This window comes from Stegodyphus dumicola, chromosome X2, assembly GCF_044657685.1.
Source record: "Stegodyphus dumicola isolate Sdum_Otavi_A_Nest chromosome X2, ASM4465768v1".
Taxonomy (NCBI): Eukaryota; Metazoa; Arthropoda; class Arachnida; order Araneae; family Eresidae; genus Stegodyphus; species Stegodyphus dumicola.
The window spans coordinates 116,055,471-116,082,154 of record NC_140781.1 but is presented as its reverse complement, the minus strand read 5'-3'; the positions used below and the strand labels follow the sequence as shown (position 1 = coordinate 116,082,154).

The following is a 26,684-nucleotide window of genomic DNA, read 5'->3' as shown; positions in this document are numbered from 1 at the left end:
TACTAGCTGTCGGAGACTATAACTTTGCAATAAGAAGCTAATACTATTGAGATTTGAGTCTAGGAAAGAAGTTAATTGTACATTTAAACGAGACAAAGAATATAGACATTTGCTAATAATGGAGATAACTGTTTAGGAATGATGCTTCCGTGGGGAATTTCTGTAAGAAGCTACTCCGTATTTAGGTTGAACGGACAAAAAAGCATAAGAGAGAGTGTTTGAAACTAGACCATATTTGCGGCTTTCCTCGTTAAAAAGTCCCCATTCTTAAAGGAAAGCTTATAACCAAATGGTGACGTATTTTAACGTATTCATTCACTTTCAGTACAATATTAACCAAATAAATCAATGAAGCTTTGTTTTTCAGACAGAGCTCAAATTTTGAATATTCAGATTCTTGAAAATTTTTAAGAATATCCAAAAGAGATTCAAGGTTATCTAATGAAATTTGTTTTCTCTATTCATTATGCTATTCTTTCCACAAATCTTGCCTATGCTGCAACAGAAAATAAAACCTATAAACCCTTGCAACAAATAAAGAAGCAGATAATTTTTTTTATATATTATATCAGTTTTTGCACCCAGACCCTTTTTCATGAAATAATTAAGACTACATCGATCTGTTGAAAACGTCGGAAGGTATACTGAGTTCGGGCACCACTTGCAGAGTTATTTTTAAGCAGAAGATGTGAAAAATGTGCAATGCCCTCGCCGGGACTCAAACCTGGACCCCTCGAATACGCGCTGAGTGTGCTACCGATACATTACGAAAACATGTTGACAGAAGGGAGAACTTTTATAATGTAATATAATGTATTGTAATATAATATAAATAAAGTTTAATATATTCAACCCCGAAACTCTGAGTGATTCCGAGTTTGTGTAATTCTCTGATGTATTTTAAGCGAAAACAGGTATGTATGTATATGTGGAGATGTTGTTCTCCTCATATACACAACTCGGTAGTCAAACTACCTGAGAAAAATCAGGTAATCAAATTACCTACTGTTAACTGAAACTCTTGTTATGGCGGCTTAATTGTTATTCTCTCTAACCAAGTAAAATATGACTTATTAATCTGTATACACCTTTTTAATTTTTTCTTAACTAACTATAACACAAAAGTTAATTTTGTTATCATTTTACATCAGTTTACCCTAGTTACAAATTATTATTTAAAGTCAATAAAGCGTCATAACTTAATTTTAGTTAAAGAAGAATAAATTGTGAGTTTTTGGTATATAAAAAAATAAAAACAAAAACATGGGTTTAGTTTTAGGGTCTATGTAAATAAAAAAGGAATTTTATTGTGTCATTTTAATCTGAAAATAAATTAGCTACGCAAACAGAAAATAATTTTGTCGAAAAACGTGTGTGAATTGTATATCGTTTTGGGGAATTAAAAAATGTTTTATTTTTTAAGATTCTATAACTTTGCTGAAATAAAATAAAATTCCGACCGTAAATAGGTAATTAATTGACATAAAAAAGTTAGCCGAACTATCCTGATTATCTGAAAGTGTTGTGATGCCAGTTAGTCCAAACAATTAAGGCTCTTCTCTGCTACTTTTCTGATGAAAGTGCATTATTCTGCATTGAGGTTAAATGTTACTCACTTTCCTAAATGTTAGGTTACAAATAACAATTGCATTATACAGATGTAAGAATTTAAGACATTTCTTATATCTGCTTTTGTGGTGTAATGGAGAATACATGAATTCAAAAGCTGGCTCACTGGTGGCCAAGTAAATAAGGCTGCTGGTTCGGATCCCAGGGAATGGACTCACTGCATGGTTGTTTTGTCTGTTTTCTCGAGTAAATTTAAGAGGCAATTTATTTTACTAAGTTCTCCAAGAAAGCATTCCTTCCCTTAGACCAGTGGTATTCTAACTATGAGTCGCGACTCTTTAGTGGAGTCGCAAGGTAGATAAAAGTACTAAAAAATCTGAATTGATGATATATATAACTGAAGGTCGAAGCTCTGATTGGGGTTGCAAAATTGGTTTTTCGGGTTGTTAGCATTTTATGGATCGCATTGCCATAACGTTCGAATGCCACTGACTTGGACAGATAGCCCTCGTGTGCTTTTCCATTCTTAGTTAAAACTAATGCGTCCCAATTTCGAGTTCGAGCAAGGAACTGTATATTCCGTTATAGTATCTTAGTTTCAAGCTCATCTTATTTCCCTCTACTGCCGGTGTTTGGTGGTAAGTTCAACAATTAACAATTATTAAAAGGCTTGGCTTGAATTTAGATTGAATTATAGATTTATAGCTACCTGGGAAAACTTGATTTTTGCACAAATAAATAAGGACGCAAAATAAATAAGATTTGGACTTTTTACACTTTCATATGCGCTTGTAGAATTTTTTCACTTTCATATGCACTTGTAGAATTTTTTACACATGGACATTTTCATGCAAAGCTGAAATTTTTCGTCGTGTGGGTTTTTGCATCTATTGCCACAAAAACAACAATAAAAATACATACACAGAAAAACATTGGCGCTATGACAACGCCACCTATAGGTTCCTTTCCTGTTCCTCCGCTCTGCTGAACTCTCTAGTTAAAGATTAATAGTTAGGAAGAGGACAGCATTTAAAAACTAGACGCCGATAACGTCCTCTCAAAGGTTTTACTTTAACAACCCGAACGACTCTGTTTTTTCCAAGAAAAACTTCTGTGATTCATCCAAGATTCCAATTCAAAGGAGGAAGCGAATCCTCGTTGTGATACACCAAGTCATTTACTTGAATAATCTTCGCACGCAAAGTCCACTTTCTCATAGTTACAGTTGATTCAGATATTCTTTCGGCCATCTTGATCAGAATTGATTACGAAGTTGCTGAATCAGATGCCACCTTCACTTTAAGCAAAACAATTTTGCTGTAGTTTTCTTAAATAACATCATAGGAGCATCTATTAAAAATATCCTGGAGTAATAGATTCTATGTCTTCAGAATCTGAAAAAGAGGAGTCTGTGGCCTGGACTGTTTCAATCTGTGTTACGAGAGTGATAAGTTACGCAGAAGTTAAGACAGCCGATATGCAAACTATGAATAAATATTGCTTTGCATCCTTGATTCCAGCCTCCCACAATCCTACGGCGAAAGGTGAGATAAAATACCATACAATTCCTAAGTTGCAAAATTTTGAATTTTAGGAGAAATGCGAAACACTGATTGCTTATTTATTTAGTTTCCTGTTCCTCAAAAATTCTTTGAGTTATCGTAATACAAATTTACTGGCTTTTCGTGTCTGGCTATAAACCATCTTAAAGCCTCTCGAAAGGCATCTGTTGATAAATATGAAGCAACCTCGGGGTGAATTGCTTTAATGACGAAACAAATAAAAAGAGCAATGTCTAATTTTAATTTTTACGCTGCTGCGTGTCAGATAAGGTTTTGTCATAAATGGTCCATAAGAGTCAAGTCCAACGTTAAAAGTGCACTGTCGACGCTAAATCTACTAGAAGGCAAGCCTGCTATGATGGTACTATCTGGTTGCGGCTTGAATCGAAATAAAAAAAAATCATTTAGATAGAATTCACTGCCCCTCTTCCAGAAGGTATCCAATAGTTTTGACGGCTACAGCATAAAGTAAGTTGAGGGCCACTATGTAAATGAATTTTATGATAATATTGTACCAATAATGTGGTGAAATGATGCTTTTTTGCTACAAGAATTTGATATTTTTGATTTTAATCTGAGTTTGTTAATCGTGCTCCTACTCTAATAATCCCGTCTAATAATCTCCTACCTTAATAATAATAAATATTCATTGGAATCAGTTTGCTGTCTTGAGGCAAGGGAAGTCTCGTTTTTAAATAGTCGTTCTCAAGCTTGAATTATGATTTTCGAATGAACTTAACAATAGATTTAGTTGCTTCTTTAAGCTTTCCAGTGAGTGCGATTCAGTGAGTTCTAAATTTAAAAAGACTACTGAAAAATTCATTTTGAAGTTTTGGACCAGTATGGAGAATATTATTTAAAGAAACTCTTGACTCAGACTTTGTAAAACTGTCAAACAAAATCCGTAATTTTACTTTTATCTGTAAAAAAAAAAAAAAAAAAAAAAAAAAAAAAAAAAAAAAAACTCTGAAAATGATTTTTAAAAATCGACATTTGGAACAATCTGCATATGATTCATAGTTTGATATACTCACATGAAGTTTATATATTGAGTTTTAAGTTCTGGATTCTCTTGAAGGTTTCTTGCCAAGGAAAAGAATAGTCTCTTCGTTTGGTTTCATGAATCACCTAAGACAGCTTTATTCTTAAATGGGATATCGACAACAAATTTACTATCAGAATTTCGACTAGTGTGATTTAAATACAGGATGCTTAGACATCCTGCTCTTCTTCATTCAATATACTCATATCTGGAAATGACTCGACTTTCTAGAATTTATTTATTAAATTTTCTAGAATTTATTTATTAAATGTCTACTAAAGGATGACAATTGATTAAAGAATTCTGAATTCGATTTCAAACGGATACCCTTCCTGAGAGGAGCCAACCCAATTTTGAATTTAGAGCTGACGGTTGGTTTTGATTTCCCACTATCTTTCCAGTTTGAATTAAATCTAAATATAACTGCACCCAGAATAATGACAATTTATTTCTTTATGTGAAAAGAAGGGTTCGCCAATTGCAGTCCTTTTAGATGTGGCCAACGAAATTCTGTAATGTCAAAATCTGGTAAGTTTGACGTCAGCTGTTTGATAGCTACAATATTAGCAAAGAAGTTATCTTTATTAAAATGAGGAGTAAAGCTTAAATTAACTTCTTTCGTAGCACGTGTGACAACTCTGTCATTAAGTCCTAGAATAGTGTGTTTAGAATTTTGAAATGAAAGATTTAGTAGATTACAACACAATTCAGTGATTAAAGATGTTTGAGAACCATTATCAATTAAAGCTGGGCATTAAAGAAACTGAGCTTGACTGTTTTGTACTCTTATAACAGCAGTTGCAAGGAAAATTAAATTAGAATTCTTTGCATTCCCTGTGAAGCAAAACTGCTACTCTTCCGAGGTGCTAGCTAAAGTCTGACATAAAGTTTGGTTTGGGGATAGGGTAGACTGTTAATGATATTCAGCTGAATGTTTTTTATCAGTTCGAAATGCGTGAAGAATTGTGGGATGTTTTTGTTTACAACATGCCCTGCAACAAGTAGTAAATGGGCATGAGGAAACACTATGAATTTGTCTCAGACATTTAAAACACAGGTTTGCTTTGCGAAGTTCTCTTCATCAGTATTCATTTTAAGAAATTTCTCACATTTATGTAAATGGTGTGATGATTGCAAAAATACGCAATAATCCTGCTTGAATTTTACACTTGTTTTAAGAGCGAAAGATTTGCTAATAGAGTTTGCTGATCTATCTTGATTATTATAATTTTCTTTTACACTCTGAAGACTTCTAGCTTGTTTTTCTGAAAACGAAAGAAAAGTTTTTAAAGATAAAAATTCTTATCCTCTAGCTTTAATTCCCATTTGATTTTAAGTGTATCTTCTAGCTTATTTTGTAACTCATGTATCAGTCGACTAAGTGCTTACATTCTAGACCAAGTGTTTTAAAATTCTAAATTACTTCACTGCAGGTATCTATCATCATTCTAATGGAATCAGATGATGCTTTTATAAATTTTAGATTAAATAAATTTCTACACTGAGAAAAATCCTAATTCTCTTTGATTACCGTATCTATTGATTAAAGCGCCTCACACATGTTTATAATTCTAAGAGGTTATTTGCAAATCCTCTAATAAGTCTCGCATCATCAGATGAAATTGCAGTTTGAAGATATCGCAATTTCTGAATATCTGTGAGATATTCATTAGAATCAACCGAATATAAGAAAATATAGATATAAAACTCAACCAGGACTCAAACTGGCCTGAAAGCGCTGAAAGATCATACTTTGGAAGCTTTACATTCACATAGGATGTGGCAGATTTTAACGTTTCACCATCAGTGAGGTGGGAGTTTTTGTTAATCAAAATTAGATATATTTCTGTTCTCGCTAATGAGTCATCTGCCAAACCCTGAGACTAGAAATCAAAAATAGAACATCCATAGGAATATCTTTCAAGCTTGTCACGACATCTTTGTAGATTTGATTTTAATGCAACAATTTTCCCTAAATTTTCTGATGCTAAAATATCGTCAAACATTCCAGAAAATCTTCCAATTTACTTGATTTGAGTTCGATTTTTAACGGAATTGATGATTTCTTTTTTGATATCTTGTTTACTCTAAAGAATAAAATTAATTCCGTGCAGATGTCGTGCAAACTTCAAAAATATATTTAAAGTGTATAATAGAAACTAGAATCTGAGAATAAATTTTACATGAAAACAATCTGAATACAAATAAAATTTCCTTAAATAGGTTTTCATTTATAACATAAAAATACGTATTTTGGTTTATTTATAAACCAAGTAACTCTAATAGAATACTAGGCTTGGACTTTCGGTTTTCGGTTACCAGTAATCCTTACTGGTGGCTCCATGTTTGGCGGTAAGTAAAACAATTAATAATTATTAAAAGGCTTACCTTGAAGATCCACTGAATCATAGATTTATAGCTACCTTGAAACACTTGGCTTTGACACAAATAAATAAGGACGCAAAATAAATAACACTTGGACTTTTATGAGCACTAGTAGAAGTTTTTGAATGTTGAATTCTTGCGTCGTTTGGTTTTTTACATCTGTTGCCCCAAAAACAAAATTAAAAATACATGCGCAGAAAAAAATTTGGAGCGGGAACAGCGCCACCTGTAGAGAAGGATGAAATAACGCAAAACATTTTGAAACTTAACAGCCGGACCGCAAAATAAACCTGGTTTATCACTGAAGTAAGGCTGGTCGATTGGGTGTATTCAGGCTTCTCTGTAGTCATTTTCAAATGGAATGTAAGGAATCAAGGTGTTCTTTTCATATGCGGTTATGGTTACAAAATCTGTCCACCATGGACTCTACTTCCCAATGGTACTTAGCCCCGAGCTAACCTTCTTACTCTGTTCATATAAATTACAACATTTTCTAGAGCAAAGAGTTCATTGTCTCCCCTCCCCACATTTTCTTTTTCATAGCTCGATAACTAATCCATTCCAGCATTTTATACTTTACATTCATATAAAGATCACATGAGATAGTGTAAATTTAACTTAAAAAAGAGCAATATGAAGGAACAAATTTTGCATACGATATTCCAATTAAGACATTCAGAAAATCGCAATTTAAAAATAAACTGACGCTTTTAGAAATCTGGGTGATTCTGCTTTTATGACTATTTTAAGTAAAGTGTTAAGTCAAAACTTTTAAAGAAGTCTTATCTTTGTCTTTTAATATTAAAGTGCTATCTTTGTTTCGAGTAAAAATGGTTGCTGACAATGCAGTGGAAATTGATATTCTTATTATATAAAGCTGTAAATAAAAGACTTCTCATATCTAGGTAAATTAGAGGATACTTACCACTAACACTAAGCTGAGATGTACTGTTACTTCTTTTAGCGGAGAGACCTCCGAATTTCGGAATTTTTCCGCCTATGATTATTCTTTGTTGACCTTGTTTGGCACCTTTCTCGCCTGAACTACTTATAGCTGTATCAGAAAGGCTTCCGTTTGCTTTTTCATTGGCAGCACCATCGCTGCTACTTCTGTTTAAAGACCCACGGGATGGCCTAGGGGGATGGACAGGGCCATATCCTGGTGTGGGGGATGTGAATTCTCTGCAAAGAAATGTATGCATATTAGAAATGATAGTAGTAAGGAAGTTAAGTCTTCTGATTGATTAGTATCACTGCAAAGATTTTCCTATAAATAAATATGCGATTTTAGTAGGAATAATTACTAAGTGTCACCTGATAAAATGCTTGTGCAATCATAACTTTTTTACAATTAGGACCATTGGGAAAGCTATACAAATATTTCTAGAAAAGATTAATTTTTTAAATTCATTTATAACTAATGAGGTTTATCCCTCTTCTCTGAGTAAATAAATAAAATTGCAGTTGATTTGTATAAACAGTTTACTAAAAGCAGTCATATACTTGCAGAATTGACAGTTTTCCATGAAAATTTCGTCATTGCTACTCCGATTTTTCTTTTTATATAAATATGATTTTATTGATGATAGTTTTCAAATCATTCATAAAACGGCCATATGTACATTTTAACTGTTATTGGGAAAGAAAGTAAAGAAAAAAATACTTTCCGAAATCAGTTATATTCTCAGTTCAATGAGCTTTGTTTTAAATAAATAAATAAGCAAAAATTACAGAGGATAACTTATCAACAAGAAAAGTAATGTCGTTGTTTAAGTAAGAAACTTTCCTCAGTGAATGAAATAAGATCGTTTAAGAAATGATACTGAAAATAAAATTCCCATTCCGATTGTCTCTCCACGAAAATATAAATTAATTCAAAATTATACACAGATGTATTTTTTGGATGCAGACCTGACAGAAAGATAATCAAAAGGCAAATCATACACAATAAACTATTTTGAAAGTAATCAGTATTACTAATAAAATTTAAATAAAATTTTTGAAAGTAATCAATATTAGTTTTAGATGAATATCATAAAAACGTAGTTTCTACGCAAGACAAATACCTAAAAGAATATCAGTAATGCAAAAATTCTTTTTTCTTCACAAATATTATAGTTACGTTGCTACTGTTAAGCATACAAAAGTGAGAGCTCAGATATATACTAAACTGTGACAGTATTGTTATGGGAGAAAGAAAAATTAATACAATAACTGATTTTAGAAGCGTATTAACTTTCTTTTCAGGGAAACTAAAATTGTTCATATGATGAAAACGACTTTAAAAATGCATCTCAAGAGTTACGCTTAACTTTATATATAGACATGATTATTCTTGAAAAACGAACATTCTAAACATAGTTGCAGCTTGCAGTTTCATCAATATACCTTTTTCTAGAAGTGATATCTTAAAAAATATTAAACATGTTTCAGTGAAAAGAATTCTACCTTTGATTTCCCGCAGAGCTTTACATTTTTTCTTTTTTCTTTTGTTTATTTTTTTTTTACTTCCTTTCTTTTTAAAATAAATGCTTTTGAAGATAAAAAATGCTCTCTAAAATAATCAAAATTGCTTGGTAAGAAGCCAAATACTTTTCGTGAAATGAGAGTATTTTAAAAACTTGCAATGAAAAAATAATTTTAAAGTAAAAAAAATAATAATAAAAAATAAAAAAATGCCTTTTTTAGAAACCACACAACCAATCTTTAAGTATGTAATTAATTAATGATGTGTGACCTAGGAAACGGATTATAATTTAATAGTTAATTTCCAGCAATTGATACGCAAGATATATGGATGGAGAAATGGAAATATTACAATAGTTTTCAAATGGACTGACTACAGGTTTTTTTTGCGAATTTAATTTAGCGCCGCAAAAGTTAATGTATTAAAATGTCTTCGAATAGAAATATTATGCAACTATATATTTTAGCTATCTCCTAACAATACAATGAAGATTAAGTTTTAATCAGAAACTGATCACAGATTAAACTTCACTTTCCCTTACTTAGGTAACAAATATAAAATTTGAAAATGACAAAAAAGATTTCAGAGAATTCTTGAAACGTAAAAGTTATCCTATGATATTAGCCATAAACTTCTAGCCAGTTCTTAAACGTTTTTAGTCTATGTCCTGCTGTTTCTGATTTGAAATGCACAAAGTGCAGTTTAAAAGAAGAGTGTTAATTAGTTAACACAGCCAAAAGGTAAGGGACAGATATAATCAGTATACATAAGTGATAATTGCTTGCATTAATTCACATTGAAGATAATTACTGTTATGTTTATGCTACTCCTCCTTTTCGCTGCCGGTCTGAGTATCTTTTGACTGAAGACACGGACAGGTATTTCACGTGGCAAGTGAAAATTTCTGAATTTATAGTTAGTACTTGTTAGTTAATACCAGGTGCTTAAGTCAAGTATGTTTGAATTGTTGAACATTAAGCTGAATTGTTTGTAAGTTGTAGATTTGACCTGTGAGGAGTAACTTAAAAGCTGTGGTAATAAAGATTTAATTTCGTTATTATTCAAGTCTGAGTTGTATTTCATATAGTTATTAAGCAATAACTCGCGTCTTGACATGTAGTCTCACTAAACCGGCTGTTAAATAAGAGTACACCTAACAAGGTAATTTAAACTAGAAGGATATTTTTTATAACTTTCTGAGTATCGTACATGGAATAGCAGTTTGCATTATAAAAGAAGATTCAGAAGCACGAAAAACAATTTTAGAATATGCTTAAAGCTATAAAAAATGCCTCATACTTCAATGTCCTGCTGCCCCTAGGATGCTCTGACTGAGAAGAAAAGGCACTGGTGACGCTGTATTTAGAAACTGAACTGGTTTCAGATCCATCACTCTCAAGAGCAGGGACTGCATTTACGTCCTTCTCCATGCCTTCCGTTGTACCAGCAGAGGTAGCAGAGCCTCTTGGTCTGCTGTTGGAGGGACCCCCTTGTTGATGAGGAGGCATTCGAGAACTCCTGGGAGGAGGATGGGGATGGACATTGAACTGTTTGTCCATACTGTGGCGAGGAGACACTTCGCTGTCAGACACTATCATTGTCGACACGCCTGAAAATATAATATGTAGTTTTCTAGACTTTTGTTATTCAAACATTAAAAGTCCAAAAATACTTTAAAAGATAGCGTTTTGATTCCAGTTTTATATGCTGCTATTTACATTTGTAAAATAAATCCAGGCAGTGGTATTAAATGCTATTAAAAATAAATGCGATAGCCTTTTTTCTTTGGTTAATCTATAGTTGTTGTTTCTTTCCGCTTTTATCAAATGAGAAAATATATTTTTTCGATGATATTTTTCCATGAAGATGCAGCGGAGCGTTGATTGTACATTGTTTACAAATTTTTGACACCCCGAAATACTCCAGTTCCAATATAATGCTAAATAATTTCAGTTACACACTGCTGAGCCTAAATTTTATTTTTCCATGAAGATGCAGCGAAGTGTTGATTGTACATTATTTACAAATTATTGACTCCCCAAAATGCTCCAGTTCCAATATAATGCTAAATAATTTCAGCTACACACTGCTGAGCTTAAATTTTATTCATACGTATTTTTCCTACCTGGTAGAACGAGAAAAATAAATTTTTCTAGATATTAGCCGTTATTTCCTGAAATAAATTAAGAAGTGTTCTCTCTTTCTTCAACATTAACTCTTGAACAAAGTATAATATATCACAGGAAATTTGTTTGACACGAATTGGTGAACATTCCATCTCGTCTTTAATTAGGAAAAGAACTGAAGCTTTTAACCTAGATATCGACCTCGTTTCAGATCAATCTCTGGATATTTCTAGATTAAAATATACGCAGATAAAGGATTTGAGATAAGTTCGTTGACAAAAGAGCTTTACGCGGATTCGCGTTTATCGCTGTTTGCGTCGTAATACTCGTATTATGACTAAAATTGTTTGCACCGAGTCATTAAAATAAATAAAGAAAAAGAAGACAATGGGCCTTATTAAATTTAAAATTCCAGCACCATTCGGCTAGAGGGCGTTGTCTGTGCTCCTATGATCAGTGGCAGAAAAGATGGTAACTGTGTAAGATGTGGAAGACCGAGATAGCATAATAATGAATCCTTAATTATTTTAATTCTTGTTATATTTGTCGTTAATAAATTTTGCTTTGTTGTTCTTGCATCATTAGCCACACTAAATTATCAGATGCATCAGATGCTTATCAACCTTGGATGATCAATGATATGCCAAAGTAATTCTAGTGAAACGTTTCATGAAAAATAAGATAATTTATTCAATTTTACAGAACTTCTGTTTGAGGAAGGATTTTGAATATTTAAGAACGGTAAAAAATTTACAAAACTTACGTTTTAAAAGCAAAGGCGATACGAGAAACAAAACACGCTTTGGGCCACGGATGACCTGCTTTGATAATTCTAATGTTAAAATAAAAAATTCTCATAAGATGCATACCATCAGGTCTCCTCTGCATTCGAAGCTTATACTGTCTGGCACGTTCTTCTAAATCGAGCGTCATCTGGTCTCTAGTGATCCTTTCTGGAGGAATCTGCGGAAGCTTTCTTTTCTTAGATGAGGGGGTACCAGAAGGTTGTCGCGCTGGCGCCTCGCTGTTAAGAGAAAACAATACATTTAATAAATATATGAATTTTTTAGAAATGTACATTAAGCCTCTGCCTGTTTTCAGACTACAAACTAACATTTAGGGATATTTGTTACAAATTCATATGAAGACCAAAAGAATATTATATGATTATAGGAGAAAACATATCAAGCAAACTACAATCGTAAAAGCCACTGCTTTTAGCCTTATACATATTTTCAAATCTCATACCTTTTCATTCGGATTGCAATTCTAAGCTTCTCTGCAAACTCTTAAAACACATAGTATTTATTTTAAAAGCATTATTAGGGTATTATTTGCTACAAAATTCGCACTGTTTCTTCAGTTTAAGTTTGTTTATGCTTTCAGAAAGGATGGGTATTTTCAATATATATATGTGTGTATGCACACACACATGCAAAGGTAATTTTTTTTCTTCTAAAATATTAGCTATTGAAAGGTATATTTACCAATAATATCGCATACTACGCTTATAATTAAAAAAACACGGTTATTGAAATTCCATATCATATCCTTAAAAATCTCACAGTATGACAACAAATCATCACATTTATTCATTCAAAAATTTTTAACTCATAGGTAAGATGCAGGGTGCATACAGACCCTTTGAATATGGTGAAAATAATTCATTCGGAAATCAGTTAGAAAAAGTTTAAGAAAAATTTGTATTTGAATTTTAATCTGATTCTGCCGCAATACTAGATTTTTCTGGACTTTATCAGCACATACTATTGTCTTCCAATTACATTAATAATTTACGAATATAATCAGTATTTTCCAAATGCTACAGTAAATATTGCATACAGTAGTAAGGCATTTTGGATATCGTCAGGTAATTTGTTACAGATTTTTACGTTGTAACAGAAATTTTTAAATAACAAGGTTGTTATAAGCAGCACGATGTAAAAATTTTACTCCGCCGTGAAGATTACTCTTAACTCAGAAAATGTTCTTATAGGAGGCTGAATCTTTCCAAAGAATCCCAAAACAAGCCTTCAAGTTATAGATGGGATAGACTAACTCATATTCTGAATGTTGTTCATTTTGTAGGAAGTTATCCCATGCTGCTCTTTGTTATAACCAATGTTTTCATTAATTTAGTGGAACATAAACGTCACACTGAATGCTTCTCAAAACGTCCTTAAGAAATGTTCTGAGTTTCGGGTAAAGATAACATATGCGGCCGCGTCGAAACTTTAGCAAAATATTAAATCAAAGGACACAAAAGAATAGTCCAAATGAGTTTAAAATTAGTTGGCATTACTGTTTGCACTTAAAATTATTGCGCTATTGTTTTCACAGAAACGCGGATCACAGGTACTGGTTCTAGTTTGTCATCTGATAACACTAATTAATCATCTTTAATTAGTTCAGAAATTAAAGTTGTATTCTTACTTTTGGTCAGGTGGAGATCCTGACCTAACACCGCCCTCAATCAACCTCCTGGCAGGGGATCGAGATCGAGTCATTGATCCTTCCTTTGGCATCACTGACCTCGATCTCACCCGGTTGGGCATTCTGGAAGAAAATTCTAATCCTGGAAGGGGTTCTCTTCTTTCCATTCTCTCGTAAGAGTATAGATCTCTTGGATGAACTGTGAAAAAATACATCTGTTAATATGTTTGATACCATAAATACTAATGGACATTTCATAGATTGAATGTAACAACAACAACAAAATGGTATACTGATAAGCCTTAAAAATTGCAGTTAATGTGTTAAACAATTTAAAATCAGCTATATTTATTACTGCGTTGCCATTGATTTCAAAGTTAATATTAGGCGCTGCGAATATTTTTTACAGTAGGGAAAACTTATTTTACGAATGTAAAATAATGCCAAAGATGCTAAAGCTATTAACTGAAAAAACAGTACGTTAAATACATAAAAACTGATGGGTACTGAAGACTACAATTAGTATCATTAAGGAAAACTGATAGTTACTGAAGAATGTGTAGAGCTTCAAGGAAATATTAATTCACCAGTGAAAGATCTTTTATAAATTTTACCAGCTCAGATGTTGAAAGAACTATCGCGCAAAATACCATTCGTGACAAGCAAAGAATGCAGCAATGTTTTTCATTTCGGGAATAACGTTCATATTTTTAACACAAAATTTTAAAAACTCCCAATTTTGACTTACGTATAGAAAAAAAACTCTAGCAAGAATTTTTTAAGTTTTCGAGAATCACATGTTTTAGAATCTTATAAAAAATTAAATATTATACGCTGACGAAGTAATTTGAGAGTTGAACCTAGCGAATATATTTAATTATTAAACTAAGAGGAAGGATGAAACTAATATCATTTACGTTATTAGGAATGGTTTTACGTAAATAGACTACCATACTGTGTAATTATTTAGATAATCATCTATTATGACACGTATAAAAATTTATAAACTCGGAAGCTAATAATATGATGTGCGGAGAGTGAAAAACCAATAAGTCATAAACACATTAATGTGGAAATTTAAAGATTAACTTAATAAATAATCATTAATACATAATAAGCAACTGAAAATTTTTGTAAAAGTGAGTGTTCGTACTAATTTGAGAGTAACGAATCTAGAAAATGCCTGTACATATATTAAAGCTCTGAAAAATACAAATAAGAAAAAGGCGCGGGGAGGAAGTACAAGTGAGTATTAGAACTCGAAATTTTATTATTTAGATAATTTCTCTTACTGAGTGATAGTTCGGAATTTCATAAATTCTTTCTGGGGGGGATCAATAAGTTGAACTTAAAATATCGTTCATCAGCTCAGAATTAGTAAGCTTATACACATGAACTCGAATATATTAAGATGCGACTTGTAACATGCTTCCGGTAGCCGAGGAACTCAAACTGGCCTTCTTAAAAGAATGAGTGTAAATTTTACAAGATTTAATTGATGATTGATTCCATGGAAATGTCTACATGCAAACACATGAGGATCATGTACTATAATAACTTTTTATCCGGTAAAATGAAAATATCATGATTTGGGATTTTATAATCATGTATATGTATTTCTTCGCCAAGTTTTTAGTATCAATCATTTTAATGTTCTTGGGTAAAGAGCGTATTATGTCTTGACTCAATTATATAAAACTGCACAATGTTCCTTCACATACATAACATTATGATATTAAATTTTATAAATTATATCGTATTTTTGCATACCAATGCAATAATATTCAAGAGCAATGCTGTGAATAACAAATACTGACTTGCTAGGCAAGAGTAAAAAAACATATTTTCTGTGATGGAATGATAAAGTCCTGCTAACAGGAAAAAAATAAAATATGTTTTCCGATATTCTTTGATTACTAAAATTAAATCCGCCATACTTTATTTCCTGGGAATTAAAGGACTCAAATTAAGACAGGGACTGAATAGTGCGATCAGTAGAGTTCATAGTTTGTAAGACACACTTGTTTAATAATTACTATCGTCGAACATAAGTATTAGCTACGACAAATCTTCCCATTTCTAGTCAAGCTTACAGTAAAGTGTGTTAAAATTTCTCCAAACTGATTACCCTCTTTTTTTGTTTGGAGCTTTTTAATTATGTGCCATTTTTACGGAAAAAGGATGATTTAACTAAAAGCTTATTGATGATGAAATCTATTTGACATAAACATTCAATTGTTTATGAATTCTTTGTGTGATTGTCACAGTTTATTTATACCATGAATGCTTTGAAATTAGAGTTAAAATTATAAATTGTAAGTAAGGGGTTAAGAGAAGGAAGGAAAAACCTGATGAATAGATGAAAAACTGAATTAATGAACTAGATCCGCAGCTCATGTTATTTATTATGACATAACTACATTTCTAATTTATTTAATTTTATTCTATCTTCTTGTACTTTCCTTATTTTCATAATTATTTTATATACATAACTACCTGTGCTAGAGCGCCTCCTGTCATCTGGCCATAAATCCCTTCTTGACCTTCTCTCTCCAACTCCAATGATGTCTTCCCCAACTAAAGTGGGACTACTTCCTACGGAACTAATACTACTGCCACCATCAACAGGAGGAATTCGATTTTCTGCGAAATAAAAACCAATTTAATAGTAATAATAATAGTAACACGTGAAATGGAATATACAAAATAATTGACATTTGTTTTGTAGTAATAATGGATAAAATTAAAAATAAACTTCATTTGAGGTCAAAACCGAATTTGATATTAAATCTGAAACATGTTCGTCAAACGAAACTTAGATTTACATCTACAAATGTCGTAATTTTTATGGTTTATGTTAATTAACCCGCTTTTATTATGATATGGCTCTGTATACTGAATCTCCTTTAGTTCACTCTCACCAGAGTGCAAAAGAGTAAGCATACTTACGGAGGAGTTCTTGAAACTTATTTTCGGAGATTTTACTTAAGGGATAGGCTAGTTTTAGATTCAAAGCTTTTGGCAGAGATGGCTGCAGTTTGTAATTTCTCTCGTTCAGTTCTGCTAAGTGAGCAGTTCGGCATTAGCCATTTTGCTAGCCGAACTTAAATCGCACAACTAAAATTTCGAATCAAAGCTTAGTTAGGCCAGTTATTGTAGTCTCCCTTTACGAATCCACTTTAATTTGTAAATTCAATTTTCTGTTGTTTAATACCCGCAAATGGGTGCGTTTGATTTGCACACTCAAGTTGTGCAATGGTTAAGTTCAAATTGTAAATAAAAGGGTTATTTTAAAACCTTCTTGGGATTTTGTAGAGCTTTCACAGACGGAGCGGTAACTCGCTTGTTAGTCTAAGTAGGGTTTTAAGAACTTTCAAAAACTTTATGTTAGATTTGTGCAGGATAGACCCTAGAAATTGACAAAGTTTAAAATTGTTATCGCTAATATCAGTTTCATGATTTACTGTTTTATAAGAGCAAATAAATTTCTTTGCATTAGGCCGTTTGACAGAAAATTCACCACTAAGAAATTCATTTTCAGACTTACACTGGAATTAAAAACAAATAATATTTTACTTAGCATATACTACTTCAAAAGCATTGCTAGTGTTTCATTGTCTATAATTTCACATATACATATGAAGATGAAATGTTAATTTTATAAGACAATTAGGAAGTTAATTAGAAAATTCTCCGTTTTTTATTTTATCTGTTTTAATGTGTATCATGCCAAAAATATTCTGCAAATTTTTGTTCGTATTTTATAATTAGCAGTCCCTTTGAAGAACAACCACCTGGAGAGATTAAGCTTCAAACTAAGCAACATACATTTCTATATATCTAATGCATCCAAATTTAGTTAATGGTGCCAGTTTTATTCTTGTTTTAGCTTCAAGGTTTACCCCACGTGTAACCTGAAGTTCAAATCATTTTTCTTTAAAATTCTCCACGAAACTTCCCTCCTGCAGATGATAATAGTAGAGTGTTTGTGAGATTTATTTTAATTAATACTTTATTTAGTATGCGGAGCTTTTCTCCACTCCTATTGTTCCGTCTGCTCGACTAGAAAATGCATGCTAAGTGAGTTTAAGTAACGAGCCCGAATCTTAAGTACAGAAAAAGAGCTTTGGCAACCTAGGCCCCGAGCGCGGTGATCTTGTTCCTTCTTTACTGGTGTACTGATTGTTGGTGAGTTATTTTGTCACTTATGGTTTACGGGAGAAAGCGCTTTAGCTCGCAAGCCAAGCTCCTATTCTTTAATATTTTGATCTGTAAAAAATATGTGTTATCAGGCAGCGAAAGTTTAGTTTTATCGTCATCATCATATCTGGAATATCTTGATAATAATACAAATGGAACAGCCCAAATGAAGTTGATGATGACGAGATAAAAGTTTAGTTTTATCGTCATCATCATATCTGGAACATCTTGATAATAAATACAAATGGAGCAACCCAAAAACATAAGAAAATTTCATTGAATCGTGAAAGCACCATTTTATTCTATGATTTTTTCCCATTTGAATGGTAATTGGAAAACTCCTTTTTTAAAAAAAGTCGTTAGGTTTATTCATAAAGCAGTTATCGAGGTGTTGCTTAACAGTGTCCAGAGAAATGAACTCGAGAGCTTTCAGAGAATTATATTATACAGAATTTTAATCAATTTCTGACCAACGATTTTGGACCTCATGACGTGTATAAAGTTATTTTGCACATTTTACACAAGCAAACATTGTAGTGGGTTTATTCGATTTGGTAATTCGTTTGATAAGAAAAACAGAAAGGTATGGATAAAACTATAGTCAATTGCACTAGAAAATATATATTTGGGACACTTTAAACCATAAAATAAGTAACAGACGAATTAATAAAAACTAAAATTATAATTAAAATTTTTATTAAATTAAAATTTTGTGTGATTGGCAAAAGGAGACGAAATTTAATAACCAAATAGGTGAATAAGACAACAGTTGAATTTGATCGGAAATATTCATATATTTAGTGCTAGTTTAAAGCTGTAAGCATTTAATCCTCCATTCTCAAAACAATAAATCAGTTTGACTTTTATATTTGGAGAACTTTAATAAACTCCATAAATCTAACGCTTTACTCTTATGAAATATTGCATATTGGGAGCTTTAGCAAAGTTCTGAAAATTATTCCTACCTCTTCTAGTAACAGGAATTCCTTCATCATAATCCAGCTCAGAAATATCACTGTCGGATAAACGAGATACGGAAATGGAGGAAGGGGGAGAAAGACGATCTACGGACGTCACTGATCCGGATAATTCGGCTTCCAGAAACATGTTGTTTCGCTGCTGAAGTGAGAGAAAAAAAGTAAATTAGTGCAGCTAATATTACGAAAATTATTACCAAGTCTAACTAACAGTTAAGCTTAATCTGAACTCTGCCCTATCTTCTTTCTGCTTCTTGCCACATATATTCGTTTAGACTAGAAGGTTTTGCAAATTAAGAGAATTCAAAAGAAAATTTAAAAACTAGTTAGATTAACCACAGCTCAAGCTTAATGGAGTGAAAAGCTCCCTTGATGGCTGAAAAGATTTAGCATCAGTGTGTATTTGTTAAGAGCCGAAGTGCTATTGTCATTTGTCGCTCGAGATTGGTAACTTTCATTATAATGGTTATCTGAGGGAAATAATAAGGTGGCCTTGTTTTAGAGAAATTATATTTTTCAACCGTAGTACTCCGAAGGAGGTCACCTAATCGTTAACATTATTTTTGAGAAGGAATCGGCTTTTCTTTTTAATTGTAACATATTAGTTTTAAGTGTGTCTCATTAGGAGTGTACAGCTAAAGATTTGGTTGAATTTTACATCTGTAGTTGTGTGTATGTCGATTATTGCCAGAGCGACAAATAACTCTAAGTGAAGTACCGTATGGTAGGCATACTTTAAAAATCCTTTAAGTGGCATAGTTATAATTTTTTTTCTCAATGGTGGGCACAAGTCCTCATAGACGTTGGCCACTACTAAGGCCGGAAGTAGTTATGAGGGCATCTAAGAGGTGGGTCCCTGTTGCCTTTCACGAAGGGACAGCAAATTTACATCCATGCCAAATTTACATCTATGAGATTGGAGCCCGGACCCTTCGGTACGGCAGTCAGAATCACTAACTACTTTCCCGTCTGGGCGACTCAGAGTAATAACTTAAATTCTTTCTTATAGCTGGAAAAGCGAGAGAAATGAAAAAAAAATTATATCTTTAATAGCCCTTAGTATAAAAATCGTTGTTTTGGATTATATCATATATTATAGATTTTTAATATTTCGTAACTCAGCTGTTTATCGAATTTCATACAAATGTCAGCGTGGTTCATCAACAGGTTTTACTATTGCCTTTTTCGTTGACTATATTTATGTATGTGCGACAGTAGGAGCTGGTAAAAGTAATGCATTCTTGTAAGTTTGAGGACGTTTGTTTTTAATGTTTTTAACTAGTTCAATGAAAAATATCTTACTAATTGAGCTGCTAAACTCTCTTCACGTGTAGTCATCCGGTACCATTCACTTTCGTTGTTCATGTGAGCAGTTGATAAATCAATTAAAACCTGAAAAATGAAAATAAATAATTATTTCTGATATAGAAGTATACCGGTAAATAAGGTATTATGTTAATTGTTTTATTTACAAATTTTGGAACTTAATCATAATTGCAAATTGTGACATTTTAAATTCCACAGATTTTTTTATGGACTTATTTGAAGCTTTTGATGAGCATTTTATTTTTTACTGAAGTGCATAGCCAAAATATATGGTTTACAAAAAATTTTAATTTAATTTCCAAATCGTTTCCAATATGTAAAATTTAAACATCATCGCACAAGTTAACATTTGGGGGGGGGGTGAAATTTGAACATTATAGTTAATAATCAATTTTAAAACGTAAATTACACAAAGAACTATTTTGGTACCTTTGTGCAGAAATTTTATCGAAAATTAATATCACAAACATAACATGAATTATATATATATAATATATATATTCAAATATATATAAATATATTTGAATTATATATAAATATATAATTCAAATAATTTTTTTAGAATAAGCCAAGGGATATTTGAACGATGCTTTCTCTCTCTCTCTATTATATGTATATTTACTACCTGTTTTTGATCATTTATAGAGATTTTCTTTAAAGTTGTCATTTTTCATGGAGGAATGAAAGATTAATTTGCTTCTAGAATTCGATGAGGATCATTAATTTCAAGTAACTTCATCTCGCAATAGAGAAACATTATTTCCATAAGATGTGATGTATTCTGCAACTAGCACGTGCTGTGCATTTCTTTCGACACACGCCGATGTCTGAGATCCACGGTTTTCCTAGCTACGAAACTTTCTTCCTATGTTTAAAAATAATTGACAAGATTACTGCGGAGTGATTGCTTCATTGATATTTCTTTATTCAAGATTTGATAATAATAGTATTTATGCGGATTAGTCAAAAGAGCGACAGGGCTCCATAATTTTCAGTGCATTGCGTCTATATTACAGAACTTTTAAGGACTGTTAGATGTTTGTGGTAATTTTATTTTCCTTTTGGCAGCCTTTTACATGCCGATAATGAATAATTTTAAGTATTTGCTAGCAAATAAAGAATAATACATGAAGGGTAGTTATTTCTCTAATTGGCACTATTTAGTGTAATGATGTTTATTAATCAATAGCTATAAAATTCTATTTTATAGCTATTGATTAATAAACATCATTCTCATCCTACTCTAGCTTTCGGTTACAGTTTATACAAAACAATGTACTACATATTTCAATATAAAAAATGTTTATTAGGCACATACAGTTTAACGTCTTCTTTCTAACATTTGATTCCGTGAAGATAACAGCTTTCTTATAACAAAGACTATGAAGCTTTTTGCAGCCGCGAAATGTGAGCCGAGTGTGTCTTTATCAAGATTCGAACCACGGATTAACCGTTGCAATACGCGTACCACACATTATCAATTTCTTAACTTAATATTCGTTCATTTTAACATTAAAATATGGCTCTTATACTCAACATTTTTCTCCCGTTACTTATATATCATTAGATGCGTATTTTCGCTTATTTGCAAGATACTGGACTCGTGCATTTACGGCAAAGAAGTGTCCGATAAACTTCGAAAATGACAATTTGTCGAAAATCACTTATCGTCCAGTTAGCTCCAAAATGCAACTGCAATACAGCTCAATATATCGTCTATATCTTGTAAGGTATATTTTAATTTTATAACAGTTGTTTTAATTTAAGTGAATCTTTCGTGTTTTATTTCGATTCAGCTTAATCGATCCTACCAGAATGAGATTTTAGAATCTCGTTGAATGCAAATGAGAAAGAGAATGGTATTTCAGTCAAGTTCAACTGACTTCGAAAAAGAGAGTCAGGATTCTCGAGTAGCGCGCTTTTGTCTTTGGGCTACGCCTCTCTAAGCTGCTTTTACGCTCGGTCGTATTATGTGCTTTTTGATAGTTTGCCGGCTAGTTATGATTACTGGCCAGCTACTTTAGAATTGTATTAACTTCGACTAAATCTCTTGGTTAGTCATTAGTTAGTTCTTATTTCTTATTTTTGAATTTAAGCCAAAGTGGAGGCTTTGCGGTACGCCCGAAAAAAGGGGTCGACTGTTAATTTTATTTTGAGTGAATAAAGGATAATTAACTCTTCTTGAGCTTTCTGTTCTTGGAACTAAGCGATTATTCTCTTAGAAATTCCCCAGGTTCCTCGACACTTAATGTAACAGAATATAAGCGAGGAACTCTATTATCTTTTCGAATTTATAAGGAAATTTTATGTAAGTTGCCCTGCATGGCTGACTACCTAATTATGAAAGGGAAAGGCTGATAAATTTGGCACATGCGTAGTTAAAAATCAGTTCTTTTATAAGGCATTTCTCCTGCCTTCTTAGCATGCTTTCGTAGTGTAGTAGTCAGCACGCTGGGCGCGTATTCCAGAGGGTGAGGGCGTTCCTCATTTTTCATGTCTCCAGCTTCCAAAAAATCCTAATGTCTTTACACTTTCAATGCTTATATCTTACTGAATATTCAATGATTTTATATCAAATTTCTTTTTAATGCTTCTTTTTTCATCATTTGGAGCTTTCCTGTTAGAACCGTTAAATTCGGCTGATAACTGTGCATAAAATGAGAAAAACAGAGGTTTTAAAAAAATCTTAATATCTTTGTTAAAAGACGTGTCAGTTTTACGAAAATGCATAGAATACTGCACATAGCATGCAAAATATTTTTTGAAAATTGAAGATTATTTCCTGGTTTTTATGATGCAGTGTGACCAAAAAATGCGTTTTTCGTTATAACTTTGTTTTTGGTCCTCTAAAAGCTCGCGGGACTGAGTACGTTATTTATGGAGCAATTTACAGAGCAATTGGTCAATCACTTCTCTAGAAATTTGAAAAAAAAATGCCTAGTGATTGTTGGATATGTAGTGTAAATCTCATGAAAGATGTTGCCCATTGGTTGAATAAGGCGTTTACGGGCGAATGGGAAATATTACCAACAAAAGCGGTCTTTAACTTAAGAGTAACAATAACTATAAGTGTAGCAGGCTCGGAAATCTTGCATCGAAGAGTTTATATTCTCTGCTGAAGATGATATACTTTGAAAACGCATAATATCTTTGAAAACGTTGCATCCTTTTCACGGCGGTAAATGCTAGAATGGCCATTCTGAATTTTGTTCTGCGTTATTGTGTCGTTGTTATTTTCACCAACATTTGGGCACGTTACTAGAATTCTATGATGGGGTGACCTAAGATAAACCCAAGCAAGTCTCCCATGTCAGGTTCGGTTTATTTTTGGCCATTCGATATAACATTTCCTTACAGTTCATGTGTTCTTCACTTACTTTGGATTCGGTTTATTTTGGGTTACCCTGTGTGTTCTACATGACATTCTGATATGCCGGTCACACTTCTGAGAGTCTAGGTGAAAACCTAGCTGTTCTTGAGTGTTTTTGATATGCTGGTAAGATTGCTTCCGATGTTACAGGTCACAAGATGGAAGAGTGTGCACTTGAAGTACACATAAATAATTATTATTTTGTTTTCAAAATGCAGAAAGCCTGTAGGCAAAACCGCTTAGGCATACATGCAAAATATTGTAAGGATGATTTTTCTCAGCTTCCCTTCAAGCGCAATCTGTGCATTGGGTTTTCTCCTTGACCTGTACTCTCAAATCAGAAGAGTGAAACATCAGCCACAGTTTGAATAATTTACAGCTGTTTTATATCAGATATCATAATAAACGTAGTCATTAAGACCGGCATCTAAACCTGAAAGCATACAGAAATTTAAAAATTTTCTAGTTACGATCAGAAACGTTTCTAAAAGTTTAATTTGAAATTGAATAATAACAGAAGAAATTCAAAGCAGAAATTTTAATTCTAATCTTACTGGGGCAGCATATCTCTGAAAACATTTCGGATATAGTACAACCTTAATTTATATGAAGCTATTTGCAAGCATCATAAAGACGGTAAAGTAACTAAGTTTGTTGTAAGAATTTATCCTAATGAAGCATACACTTGGTTTTGATTTAACCCTCCAATATTTTCTCTCACTCTCTCGTAAAGATGTTTTAAGAAAAGACCGTTGAAATACTGAAAATTTTAATTTATTTAAACGTAAATAGATACAAGATTAGATAGATCGTATCAAAGATTAAGTAGATACGTATCAAGATTTAAGTAGGAGTATTACAAATACAACTTTTCTATATTTTGCGAGAAAAGCTTTTATTTTATTTTTCTTCTGTAATGTACGAGGAAGCATCTTAATTAAAAAATACTGTACGCTCGATTTCCGATTAACTGGAGAAGAATAAACCGAGTTCTTTCCAAAAAAATTTTCATGTGACAACAACAGTGATAGCAGATGTTGTCACAATACTTGGGAGTTGTTTTTTCAACAACAATAGAAAGTTTACTAGTAGTTGACCCGGGGATTTATGAACATCGTACATTGAAAAACGAAATTCTAACAGACTTGTTCACGCGAGTTTGAACTCAGTGGCATTATTCATATTCGATCGTAAATACTGTCCTTTAATAATGCGAGTCATAACCTAATCTATTCATTTGTAATGTTGTTCATTCTACCCTTAATTACTTTTTGCTTATTTTGAACATTGTGCATAAGAGTTCTAGAAAAAAAAACACAGTAAAAAAGCCACAGGAACAATGCTCACAGGTGTAAATGCTCACAGGAAAAAAGGCCCACACAGAAATATGCCCACATAAGAAAAATACTCAGATGGAAAAATGCTCACTTAGAAATATGCTCACACGGAAAAAAGCTCACATAGATATATGCTCACATGGAAATAAGCCCAGTGATATATAAAATACGTAGAAATATCCTTACATTAATCAATCAATAATTAATCGATTTGAACATCGTACACCTACTTGAATTTTTTAAAGAAAAATTATTTGATCATTTGAAAAAATTATTGGAAAAATGCTCCTATTAACCTTTTTAGGGGCGGTATATAAAAGAATGAAAATTATAGTAAAATTTTGCATGTACTGTAATATTTTATACCACTGCCCCTTGTCCGACATTTTTTTCCTGTAACTGCCAATAGTTTATTTTCGTTTTTTATTTACTCTATTTTTGCATACTTTTGATGTGTATCTATGGAAATTGATGTTTGAATGTAGTTATTTAAGTCTGGAGCCACAAAAGTTCTAGAAGACCACAGTTTTCAATCAAAGTGTGGAATCATTATGAAGCAGCCTTCTAAAAATCCCCTAAAACAACAAATTATTACGAAAGCTTTCATAAGATACTAAATTCATTATTTAATTGTAACCATCCTAGTATGTGGTTTTTGTCTGACGGACTGAAAAAAGATTTAGCCTGTCAACATTTATTTCTAGCTGTTGTAAATACAGGGAGAACTGAAGTAAAAAGAAAACGAAAATATGAAAACTTACATTTGGTAATCGCGAATCATGTAAGAAACTATGATGAAATCGATGATAAAATTAGATATTTACATATATTAGCTAATATTCAGTAAGTTTGTAGAGACATTAGGTACTTCGGAAGCAGGAGATGTGAAAAATGAGCAAAGCCTTCGTCGGGAATCGAACCACGGACCTCTGGAATACGCGCCCAGCGTGCAGACCAACACACCACGAAGGCATTCTAGGAAGGCGGGAGAAATACTTTATATACTTTTCCCTTTTAAAGGGCGAATGGGATTTTTAGGGGACCCAATCGCCAAATCCCGGGTGTGAAGAATCATCATCCACCACCCTTTTAGTTCGGGCGCCACTGTAGAAACATTTGGTATTTTGAAAGCAGGAGATATAAAAAATTAGCAAAGCCTTTGCCGGAAATCGAACCACGGACCTCTGGAACACGCGCCCAGCGTGCAGACCACCACACCACGAAGGCGGGAGAAATACCTTATAAATTTATGTAAAATGTACATGATTTATATATAACAAGGTATTTTACGTAATTTAAATAAAATAATTATTTCTATTTGCTTATTCTTCTAAATGTTTATATTATAAAATGCGTAACTTACACTTACTATTATTTTATTTTTTAACAATTAAAATTGTAATAAGTTTTCGCTGTATATTCTGTTTCGTTTTTCTTCCTTCTTCCTCTCTTTTTCCTAATTCAAAACAGCCGATTTGTTAATATTACTAAATCTACACATAAGTTATACAGTTTCATTTATATATATATCATAGATGATTTGGTAATTTAAATAATTTTTCTTTGAAAAATTCAAGTAGGTGTACGATGTTCAAATCGATTAATTTATTGATTGATTAATGTAAGGATATTCCTACGTATTTTATTTATCAGTGGGCTTATTTCCATGTGAGCATATATCTATGTGAGCTTTTTTCCGTGTGAGAATATTTCTAAGTGAGCATTTTTCCATGTGAGCTTTTTTCTATGTGGGCATATTTCTGTGTGAGCTTTTTTCCTGTGAGCATTTATACCTGTGAGCATTATTCTGTGAGCATTTTTCCTGTGGGTATTTTTCCGGTCACCGTGCATAAGCTATGTCAGGCTATTATTGTGATTGCAGTTCTGGGA

At 32.4% G+C, this 26,684-nt stretch overlaps 1 protein-coding gene across 2 annotated transcripts in view; it reads right to left on the bottom strand.

Annotated features, from left to right (window-relative positions):
• Positions 1 to 26,684, bottom strand: part of LOC118197358 (regulating synaptic membrane exocytosis protein 2-like) — a 376,040-nt gene that overhangs the window by 21,002 nt on the left and 328,354 nt on the right. For both annotated transcript variants that reach the window (XM_085808856.1, XM_085808855.1), the window contains exons 11-17: positions 20,064 to 20,153; positions 18,750 to 18,903; positions 16,081 to 16,227; positions 13,585 to 13,783; positions 12,021 to 12,175; positions 10,325 to 10,634; positions 7,484 to 7,740 (exon numbers count right to left, since the gene is read on the bottom strand). In XM_085808856.1, coding sequence (XP_085664982.1) covers positions 7,484 to 7,740; positions 10,325 to 10,634; positions 12,021 to 12,175; positions 13,585 to 13,783; positions 16,081 to 16,227; positions 18,750 to 18,903; positions 20,064 to 20,153 — 1,312 coding nt within the window. The remainder of the gene's footprint in view (positions 1 to 7,483; positions 7,741 to 10,324; positions 10,635 to 12,020; positions 12,176 to 13,584; positions 13,784 to 16,080; positions 16,228 to 18,749; positions 18,904 to 20,063; positions 20,154 to 26,684) is intronic.